The sequence below is a fragment of the Macadamia integrifolia genome, unplaced genomic scaffold, assembly GCF_013358625.1.
Source record: "Macadamia integrifolia cultivar HAES 741 unplaced genomic scaffold, SCU_Mint_v3 scaffold1601, whole genome shotgun sequence".
Taxonomy (NCBI): Eukaryota; Viridiplantae; Streptophyta; class Magnoliopsida; order Proteales; family Proteaceae; genus Macadamia; species Macadamia integrifolia.
Genome location: NW_024868274.1, coordinates 105,223 through 116,791, shown reverse-complemented (window position 1 = coordinate 116,791; position 11,569 = coordinate 105,223). Strand labels below are relative to the sequence as shown.

General features: G+C 38.2%; 1 protein-coding gene across 1 annotated transcript in view; it reads left to right on the top strand.

Annotated features, from left to right (window-relative positions):
- LOC122064304 (glutamine-dependent NAD(+) synthetase) overlaps positions 1-11,569 on the top strand; it is a 22,106-nt gene that overhangs the window by 8,872 nt on the left and 1,665 nt on the right. The window contains exons 6-13 of the mRNA XM_042628011.1: positions 928-1,031; positions 2,335-2,469; positions 5,447-5,615; positions 6,345-6,480; positions 8,554-8,692; positions 9,212-9,388; positions 9,709-9,876; positions 11,186-11,281. Coding sequence (XP_042483945.1) covers positions 928-1,031; positions 2,335-2,469; positions 5,447-5,615; positions 6,345-6,480; positions 8,554-8,692; positions 9,212-9,388; positions 9,709-9,876; positions 11,186-11,281 — 1,124 coding nt within the window. The remainder of the gene's footprint in view (positions 1-927; positions 1,032-2,334; positions 2,470-5,446; positions 5,616-6,344; positions 6,481-8,553; positions 8,693-9,211; positions 9,389-9,708; positions 9,877-11,185; positions 11,282-11,569) is intronic.

Below are 11,569 nucleotides of genomic sequence, written 5' to 3'. Positions count from 1 at the left end.
GGGGGGGGGGGGGGGAAGAGAACAGAGGGTTCCCTTGTTAGGTTGTTAGATTGGATCTTTGCCTTTTTAAGGACTCAAAAATTGTTCGATGATGCACCTTGCCTCTTTTACCCCTCATCAAATGCTATTAGAACCTTTAGACACAGGATGAGTGGCTTTAAACTCGATTGGTCCTTACGGATTCTGTTTAGTGGGTGAAGTTTTGGAAGTACTGCCAGCGACCAATCCTTTTTTCTCTTTTCTCTTTTTTCTTTTTTTTCTAGAGGTATTAACTCTAGTCAGGTCTGTGCATGAAGATACAAGAAGGGGTGAGATTTTGCTGGCAGGGGACTTAATCTATGGAAGGTCTGTTTTGATTCTCAGGTAGCTGCAGGCTTAAAGCCGTCTGTACTTCCTTTCATGCTTCCTGTGTCCATATTTATCTGTTTTATAGAGACACAAATTGAGGAGGGCTCACTTTTTTCACTTATGTACATGAAAAAGGTTCTCTGTATGGATGGTTTCCCGTCAGCATCACCTCAGTTTTCTCCGAGTACAACTGGCCATCTGGCCATCTGGCCCTGTATATTTGATCTTTTTTTCTTCTTCTTTTTGACAATAGAAATTCTTCCCTCCAAAAAGAGAAAAGAATGCCAGACTTAATATTTGCTACTTAAGACTTGTTTGTTTTGTGTCAAGTTATATTCTTGTATTGGCTTTCATTTCTTTTCCCCCCTTTCTCGAACCAACATAGGATTGCAATTAATTTATTATGGAATTCGTTATTCTCGAATAAAGAACAATATAATTATCTTCTGTTTTTTTCTATTTACTTTTTTTTTCATCGATGGATGGTTGGACAACTCTAATAATAAAATTTCAATTTAAGACAACATTATCATTATTTGCTTTTTCAGTGACACTAGTTCAAAAATTTATCTATGACAGATGGATGCTGTTGCGTTGTGATTAATGGAGATGTCGTTGCTCAAGGATCACAGTTTTCTCTAAAGGATGTTGAGGTTTTGGTAGCTCAAGTTGACCTAGATGCTGTAAGATGTAATTTTCACATTCTTAATGTTTTTGTAGTTGTAATGGAGACTGAGGAACTATGTCTTCCTGATAAATCCCAAATGGTACACCATATTAGTTTTGAAGTTCATTAAGTTGAAGCATGAATGATGTTCAAATTTCTACATGAAGTGTTACTGTACAAAATATTCCTTCCAGCACAAGAAGATAGTTTTATGTTAATAAAATAAGAAAATGTAATATACTTGGGGTAGCTGACATGGTTATCCAGCCAAATCTTCTTCTTTTTTTTTTGTTTTTTTTTAGGGGGGTGGGGGTGAATAATAATTCATCACCAAAGGAAAAAGAAACAAGGGGCTCTGAAGGGAAGGAAAAGAATGATAAAGAAAGGGGAAAAAGCTTTGGTGGGGGGGGGGAATTAAGGAAGAAGCAAGACCCCAAGAGATAACAATAGGCCTATTTCTTGGGGAGGGGTTAAAATTATCAAAAAGAGCCCAGAAACTTTGCTCAAAACATCAAAAGACATGGAGTCCCAAATATGCTGAAAGGACCGGGAGTTGGGGGCCAATCTCCTTAGATTGCGCTCTTTCCAAAAATGGGAGATGGCCACTCCAAATGCAAGTTTTCCAATCAAGTCACAAACAGATGCGCCAACAAAGGTCGTGTCTACCCAAATCCACTCCCTTAGGAAAGGGCGAATTCTTCTACTTCTCAGCCAGCATTTGCTCAAGACCCCAAACCAAATAGTTTTGGAGAAGGGACAGTAAAAAAAGAGGTGGTTACTGTCTTCTCTCGCATTTCAACAAAGGCAACAAGATGAGGAGACAGGGATCTACCGGTGGACGAGGAAGGACTGAGTTGGGAGGCAGTTGTTGAAAACTCTTCAGACAGTGAAGCTATGCTGGGGAATGATGCCGTTGAACCAGGTAAGCTGATGCCAGGGGGGGGACCCCCTAGATCTTATAAGGTTCCAAGCAGTTTTGGAACTAAAGCTGCCAGAAGAGGAGGCAGACCAGGTTGTCTCTTCTCCTATGTTATGTGTTAACAGTACCGCAATAAAAGTGTTTTAAACGTTTTAAAGTGACCCTTTGCCCCCAAATGTTGGATAACCTCTTACCCATGAGGTACATATGTAATTAGCCCATTTGAACTGTAAACTGTAGGAAAATCTGTCAAAAGCACATTCATACTTTATCATCCACCAAATGTTCTGATGTTTTATACTGGACTTTTTGGCTTCTAAACTCAACCTTTTTTTTTTTTTTTTTTTTATCTCATATGTTAAGATTTTAAATTCTGTTTCTTTTGATTGATGAATGGCAGGTAGCTAGTCTTAGGGGATCGATCAGTAGTTTTCAACAGCAAGCAAGTTGCAAATCAAAGGTCTCAGCGGTGAAGGTGCCTTATCAGCTTTGTCAGTCTTTCAACCTCCAAATGTCCCTTTCCAGTCCACTTAAGGTTAGTTCTCCTCAACCTTTTGACTGTCCGAGGGAACTTCAGGCATATACTATTCGTATTCCATTTATTTCTTCATTTCGGAGGTTCTTGATTTAGATTTTGTTCAAGATTAAGAGGAATGTGACAATAACAGTTGCTTTATCATGTTTCAAGAGAACATTGGTTTACAGTGATGGGATGTTTTCTATTCCCATTTCTAATGCTAATGATCAATGTTGTAATGCCTTTGCAGCCTCTTTTGGTTCATCTTGTACTTTTTCCTTCTTCACCTTTGGGTTAATCATCTTCTGGTGCCTCTGATCGTCTCTTCGCCATTCAGATTGTTGCTATCCTTCTTCCTTATTTAGTATGCTACTTATGTGGGATTTTTTTGAAGATCTAGACATCCAGTAGGGGCACTTACACCTTTCATTCTCTATCCAGGATTCTGTTCTACCCCACCATTCTCCAGAGTCCAGAAAAGGCTACAATACTTTGGCAACTAAATAACTTCATATTTCATAACCACCTTGTCCACCCAACTTCTATATCATTACACATCACCATGGTTCAACCTCCCAACACGTTTCCTTCTTGATCCGCGTTGACAGCTTTATGCTTGGGAATTTACCACAGTTTGATGTCAGCTTATGCCATACCCTGATAATTCTCCAATACAACTCAAACTAAAGCCTTATCCCAACTAATTGGGGTTGGCTACACAAATACTGTTTATCTAATTTATTGCAAGGCATAGAAGCTGTTAACACCTTGATTGGATCCTGGTAAAAAGCCAAAAAAGAAAGAAAGAAAAAAGATATCAAAACTTAATTGGGGACAGCTCTCATATGTCTTGTACTTTTGGTGGGGGCAGTGGAATCTAAGTCCTCTCACTGTAAAATGCTTTCTGTGTTCCTTCTTCCTTCCATATTGCCCTGATTGCTGTTCGAGAGTATGCTGTTCTATGCTCTCTTTGTTCCTTCTTTCATCTATTAAAACTCTGAATATTGTTTTCTCCTATATTCCGCCACTTAGTAGGCTCAAACCAATTCCAAACATGCTATACACCAGCCACAAAATAGTTGATGCTCCTCTCCTGCAAAGCTGGGGGTAAGGCTGCATACATCGCCCCTCCCAGACCCTGCAGTAGTGGGAGCCTCGTACATTAGGTTGCTGTTTTTGTACTCTCATGCCCAACCCAAATGCATCTGTGAGGTGAAAAGTCCGCTCATCCAACTTTGTTTAACCACTACAAGTATCTTGAATGATCTCTGATTTTCCATGTTTTTGGTTACCTGGCAATCTTTTCCACTCTTGAATTTCTTTGGACAATTTTTTTGTACATCCTGCAAAGATCAAAATGTCTCCGAGCACATGGGATTTCTGGCTGAAGTTTCAACTTGACTTTTGCTATTCTGTAACATAAAACCAAAAAGAAGCAGTCTATAATTCAAACTTCTTATGTCAACTTGACATGGAACTGATCTCGTCTTTAGGTTCACTGAACCACATCATTGAGTTCCCACTCCCCAGATCATATCTTCTCAGTAGGCAAGCTTGTAGTGCCCTAATACAGCCATTCACCTCTTCCCTTTAGATTATTCATGGCATTTTCTTTGATGCTTCTCTGCTTCTTAAGACACCTCGATTTCTGGTCTTTTGGAACTAAAGACACCTTTATTTCCAATAAATCTTCCTTCTTTTTGATTTCCCCTTGCATAAAGCTGATAGACATTAACAGGGATTGAATATCATGCTACATGTAGATAATGATAATAAAAAACAAGAACTGATGAATGTGGATGATAGATCTATAAAACTCTATACATAAATTCTTATTCGGAAGACATGCATAGTTTTTAAGGCGGTAAGGCGACGGAGGCGTTTGAGGGTCTTTCGGAGTGCCTTAGAGATAAGGCGGGCATAAAGCGTTGCCTTATCTACTAAAGCGTTCCTATGTAATTTTTTTATAAAACAAATCTATTTGGCTCGAATCCTAGTTAAATCCTATTACTCATATGTTAAATAAATATTAAAGGTTCATATTTATACCAATGTAAGATATTCATCAAGAAAACAAATCAATAAAGTGAATAAACTAAGTTCATCTTCATCAATCATCAATTATCAATCATCATAACATATTAACATATAATATAAATACATAATTATGAAACAAAATTATAAATATAAAGAAAAGAAGACATAAAAATATAAGTATTTATTATACTTACTTCTATGATGCCAAAATGAGTGCCTAAGCCCTAAGGTCATCCACTATATTTCTACTCGTGTTAAAGAAGAATGAAGCTCACTGCTGCCGGAGCAAAATGGTCGCTTAGATCAGTGGTTCTTCCTTGTTCCTTGATTCCTTCTCAAAGCCCTTTCTTAAAACCCTTGACAAAATCCAAACCCTGTTTGTGAATCGTGTTTTTGTTTTGTTTATTTTGGTTATTTTTGGTGGAGTAAAGCTGATCCCATATATCTCAAGTGTTAACAAAACCATTCACCTACTAATAAAAAATCTATATTTGGAATCTTCATCAAGTAATTTTAAAATGTGTTTAAAAAAAAAAACCCATAAAGCGCCACTTCACATAAGGCGGAGCACTGCCTTACCATCTCTAGACCGCATCAGCGCCAAGGCGCTAGTAAGGCGACGCCTTAGCAGTGCCTTAAAAACTATGAAGACATGGCATGGTTCCGAAACAAGGAAACAGTCGGAGTACTGGTGGAGTAGAGGACTGAACATATTCGTATTGGATCTGCTGAACCTTAAAATTCTGCAGCTGCCACCATGAGATCTTACATAGGTCTTAGCCATTGTAAGCAATAGCGCGCACCCATCAACCTTATTTCAGCATGAGATTCAGTTGGCAGTGGATAGAGTTCTTGTCATTTCTTAGCTGATAAAGATAATTTTTATTTATTGTGTCATTCATCAAGTAGTTTATGAAATTCTCCAACCTTCTTTGACAAAACATTTATGATATTGCAGATTAGGTATCATTCTCCAGAAGAGGAAATAGCTTTTGGACCCGGTTGCTGGCTGTGGGACTATTTACGAAGAAGTGGAGCTTCTGGATTTTTGCTTCCTCTCTCTGGTGGAGCAGATAGTTCTTCTGTAGCTGCTATAGTTGGCTGCATGTGCCAGCTTGTTGTAAGAGGTCAGTTATATGAACTCCAAAACATTATTGTTCCACTCTCAACATATGGATCTCTCTCCTGTTTTGAATCAAATCGTTAATCTGCATTTTCTATTTCTTTTATGAGGAATGCTTGCCTTGAATGGGTTGACGTGGTCATCTTGTTCTGATCAACTATTGAGCAAGGCAAATGTTACATTAATCAGATCCTAGAAATAACATTATGGGCCTGTCAGCCCTTGTCTAAACAGTCTAAAGGAATGGTATCTAATGGGGTGGGGAAGCTGGAACTATCAATTCAGTCTTTTTCTCTTAAATATGTCCTTGTGGAGACAATTAGACTGCTAATACAACTTCTGCTAAGTGGGGACTATGTGTTTCATAATGCTATGGTGTCAATGGATCAGTTCCAAGTCACCATAAATGGACCCTGATATACAAGCCTGGGACCAAGTCCATGTTCAATTTGGTGCTCCTTTGGATCAGGTCTTAGGTAACTCAAACAGTGCTGGCTATACTTTGAAACAGGTTTTGCAGCCAAACTGCATTAAACACAACTCAGTTTTGATTAGGATTACCAACATGAAAAGGTTTACGGAGCCAAGTTCCAAACAACTTACAATTACAATGTAGTAGGGTAAAGTAGCTTTTTTGTATTTATTACTTCTGACTGCGAACATTAGTCTTCCTGGATATCCTGTGTTTTCTTTTTCCATTTTATTTACTGCTTGATGCTGTGTGTATATGCAGAAATTGCAAATGGGGATGAACAAGTAAAATCTGATGCGATACGAATTGGTCAATACACTGATGGACAGTTCCCCACAGACAGTAAAGAATTTGCTAAACGCATATTCTATACAGTATTCATGGGGTCTGAAAACAGGTGGGAACATGTACCAGAATTAGGGATTTTTGCGATACTTTATTTTGGCACAGGTTGCTAATCTTTCTTGGTAGAAGTTCTATCTGGACAATTTGATGCCAGAGAACGTCTCTTTTCTGTAGTTTCTTTTATTTGAAAACAGTTTTATCATGGAATGAGTTTTTTCTCTAACTTTATGCATTTTTTTAGATTTATCAATTCAAGTAATGTGTTATTTTACTTCCCTCACATTCAGGTCTCAAGCATGTTCTTTTCTAGTGCATAGACATTATGAGGATTCATCTTTACGCAGATTCTCAATTTTATGCTATCAATAATAGTATAGTATAACTTGTATTTCCAGGTTTTTTGATATGTGTTCTAAAAAGCTTTTGAGGCTTAGACTGATGGAAAATTGTAGAGGCTCAAAACCCTTGAGGCTCATACTTCAAAGTGTGAGGTGCATCTGATGTAACCCTCACTTCTTGAAGCTTCCCTTTTTCAGGGTAATGTGCTTGACATGTTAGCCAAAGTTGGTTCTGAGACTACTAAGTCCCCTACTCTCTTCCAATCTTTAAAGTTGTACTTATTTAACACTTGTTAATTACTTGCTTTGGACACGGTTCAAGATCCCTTCCAAACTAAACTTCATGTTAAAGACTTATTATTAGAGTTGAATTATGTTTTTGTTTCTTAATTTTTCCTCTCACGTTGACCTTGTACACTGGTTGATATTGGTAGTGAAAATCTGGTTTCTTTTCCTGAAATATTTCTCTCGTGTAGTCAGAGTTATTTACACCTGCTATGTGCCAGATCAATACAGGCAATTCATGAAAAAGCATTACAAATTAACTCAGGCTGGATAGTCCCAACTCCTATGTACTATTCAGTGTTGCCATATTCTCACCATCTACCTACTTGATGAGAAAGATATGGTTGTCTTAACCAATTAGTATTTTCAGCTTATTTCGCATAAAAAACATGCAAATTATGCATTCCATTAATCAATGCATGGCTTGGTTACTTAAGAAAAAGAGAGGAGGGGGGGGGGGAGAAAGAAAGAATGAAACTGATGTACATTTCTGCTATTTGAATCAAGTCTTCAGGGACATGTTAGGAGCCTTTGAAGGGTGTACTTCTTGTCTATCTGTCCATTGGTAGAACTCATTCCCTGAGTCTCTCGCTGGCTCAGTTTTCTCGTCCCTTCTTCTTTTCTTCCTCTTTCTCTTTGTGCTCTTTCTTTCTTCTGGTTCTGGTTGATTAGATTGGGTTCTCTCAAGTTACAAAGGGCATCAATTTGTATTTCCTCTTACAACAGCAACATCCAAAAACCTTGTCCCAACTTAATGGGGTCGGCTACATGGAGATTCCAAGCAAGGACGAGCACAAGATTCCATGCAAAAAGATTGGCGGGTTATGGCTAATTATAATAGGTGCCAGCTGTCAACTTGACGCATCACCACAAATCAGCCACAAGTTTATAACGACAGACTATAATAAGGTACTGACTGTCTACCTGACGTACCATATAGATCGGTTAAGCCAAAGCGTCCACCACCAGGATAATCCATCACCCAACCTACTTTTAAGAAAGGAGGAATGAGATAACGAATTCTTGACAGTCCTGCTAAGCATGAAAGTAACAACTCGAACGCACAACTCCGCATTGAAAGCTAGATAAGCAACCCAAAACTCGAGCTAAAGGTATCTGTGAATAGCGGTTCAATGCACCAGCATAAAGCCCACCACCACAAGCAAACCAATTACAATTTACATGCGTTATGTCCACCACCACCAAACCTACTACAATGTAATAAGGATTTGATAGAAGAAAGCTCAATAGCCCCATTAAGCATGAGAAATTTGTTTTTCCTCTTATTAATGATAATTGTAAATAAATTCCTTTTTTGCCGTGGAAGAATTTATAGTTGGACCCATTCAAGAAAACCCTTGAATCTTTTGATAACTATATGGTTTTTCAATGTTCACAATTTCTGAAACTTTCTTTGCTTTGTGTTATAATGTCTACAAACCATGTGCATATTTAACATGTCTGAAGGGATTATTAACATGTTTGCTTCGGATGGCCTGCAGTTCAGATACCACAAGGTTACGGGCAAAGACTCTAGCTGATGAGATTGGGTCATGGCACCTTGATGTTTGTATAGATAGTATCATTTCTTCTTTGCTCTCCTTGTTTGAAAAACTTACAGGAAAGCGTCCACGCTATAAGGTAATGGTCAATAATCTTAATTCCTGCGATGGCTTGGGATCCAGTTTTTTGTGAGATCTATCGTCAAATTGACAGAAGGTTTCTTCCATTTTTAATTGATTGAGAATCTTTTTTTTTTCTAGCATCAATTTGGCATACATGGCCTGCCAACTCATTGGTTAGAAAGGTCCAGTATTTTAGTAATTTCTTTGCCAGAGATTTGTACACATGGGAATCCTAAGTGGCCATGTTGTCTTAGCTTAGTGGTTTCACTTACCCTAGGCCTTCCTGGATGGGATATAGTCCCTATATTGATTTTGTTATGTTTTGCAAATAGTGTAGCTTCATATGTTTTAGTCCATCCAGCTCAATGGCAGTAATAATCCTTTCGGTTTAACCCTTGTCCAAATAAAGTAATATGGGCATGTTCTATTCTCTTACCTATTGTTGATATTCATTGAATTATAAACTTGTCTGTCACTATATTATGTTCATCAATATGCATTGATTCATATCAAATCTCTCTTGTTTGGTGCACAGGTAGATGGGGGCTCTAGTGCTGAAAATTTAGGGCTACAAAACATTCAAGCTCGGATTCGAATGGTGCTGGCGTTCATGTTAGCATCACTTCTGCCTTGGGTTCACAATAAGGCTGGATTTTATCTAGTGCTGGGTAGCTCCAATGTGGATGAAGGGTTGCGTGGTTACTTAACAAAGGTACAACCAGAGATTTTCATTTTCTATTGAATTTGACTTATGGGCACTATATATGTTATTTGAGTGCTGGACAAATGATTTTTGGATTTTGGTGAGCTCATTGAATTTCAGTTACTTGATTTAATTTTACAAGCTACTTTGTTTCTAACTCATTTCTTAGTTGGGTCTAGTCAGCTAACCTCATGGTTGCTTAACTTAATTGTATATGGTTACTGTAGAAGCCTCCCCAGAGATACAATGGAATATATATTTTCTTTTGAAGTTAGTGAATCTATCATTTTTTTTTGTGTTAATGTGATCGTGTGGCTTTTCTAGTGCAGTATGATTGCAGCTCTGCAGATATAAATCCTATTGGAAGTGTTAGTAAACAGGATCTTCGAGCCTTTCTACGATGGGCTGCCTCCCATCTTGGCTACCCATCTTTGGCAGAAGTAGAAGCAGCTCCTCCAACTGCTGAACTGGAGCCTATACGTTCCAATTACAGCCAGGTATTTCATATCCTATGAATGTATCCACTTGACAAATTATCTTCTCCTTGATATCCAACATTGAATGATTCCAAAAACCACAGAACTTTCTGTTAGAGATTATGTTCTAAGGGTAGTTTGGGAACTAGTTATGTTACTAGTTATGTATGTTATATTGTAATTCTTATTTTTCCCTTTTTACCTCCCTAGGGAGGTGTATGTAATTCCATGTAATCTATTTAGTGAAGATATATATATATGTGTTAGAGAGACAATACTCTCAACACAATATTCTACCATTGTTTCTCTCATCTTCTTCAGCTCTATTCTCCCATCTTCTTCTTCTTCTCTCTTGCTTTCTTGGTCTCTCACAAGCCTTGCATTCTAACTCTTTCTGTTTAGGCTGTGTGCATTGCATGTCCTATCCAGAATTTGTTGTTCTTCAGTAATATTTACTTTTGTCTTCTCTTCTCTTCCTCTGTTCCCTTTGTTGGATTTAGTATCCTAGAATATTCTCATCTGCTCAGAAACCCCTTAGCGTCTATTGGTACTCTTTGTGGAAGGTCTACTTGCAGCTTGCAAGTACTTGGTGTACCTACAGGAGGTGGGGTCCAACTCGAACTGGGGAAAATCTTGAAAATGTGACAAACCTGCATTCCACATCTTCATCTGTTGGCATGTTTTCTTCTATGCTGATCATGCACAAGAATTAGATTGGATGGTTAGAATGAAAATACTAGCACTACGACAGTCGTGACTTAGCTGTTGATCCAGCCACCAAATTCAGTGGGCCCAACAGTGTAAAACAGGGGGCCTAGTGTGCAAGTGTCAAATCCATGCCATTGTATTGTCAGCTTCTTGGTGGGAATTATCCAATCAGGTTATGTTTGACCTGATGATCTTGTAGAAGGAACCTAATGAATTGTTTGCACCCCCCTTGCATGTCTGTCTTGTAGCAGTTAACGCTTGTTTTCTTTCTATTGGGTGTCCCTTCCAGGTAGCCTTGATTTCTTTTCTTTCTCAAATTTTTCTTTGGTAGTTTGCATACCATGTTTCCTATGAATCACTGGATGTACCCAATTAATGTGTTTGCTCCCCTTGCATATCTTAAGCTGTAAACCTTTGGTATACTCTTAATTGTACTTTACAGGTACCCTTGATTTCCTTGTGTAATATGTCCATTGTAGCTTACTTCTTACATGCCCTTTTGACTTGAACAATGTTTTCTAGATTTCAATTATCTGGTATGCCTAATTCTAGTGAATTCAAGTGGGTGTGATTGCAAACTATTAGGTGATACATATCTGTTCATATCTTTTCTTTGTTACAGTTGGATGAAGTGGATATGGGAATGACATATGAGGAGCTCTCAGTCTATGGAAGGTTGCGAAAGATTTTCCGCTGTGGTCCTGTGTCAATGTTTCAGGTTAGTCTTATAATTCTACTATGTCCGTAAAGACTTAAAAAAAGCTCTTCCATAATTGGAACCTTGCCTTCAACTTTAGTGGGCAAGCCGATTGATGATTGATCTGGACCAGTTAATGAATGAAGCACAACCTGGAATTGTTTGCTGTTGAAATATCTGACGGTGTGCTCATCGATTTGCTGATCTCAAATTCCCAACTTGTAATTACTTAAACTTAGTGCAGCGTAAAGGTTAATTCAGGTGGTGTTTCTCATTACTATCAATGTATGTCATTGGACCCCCCCCCCC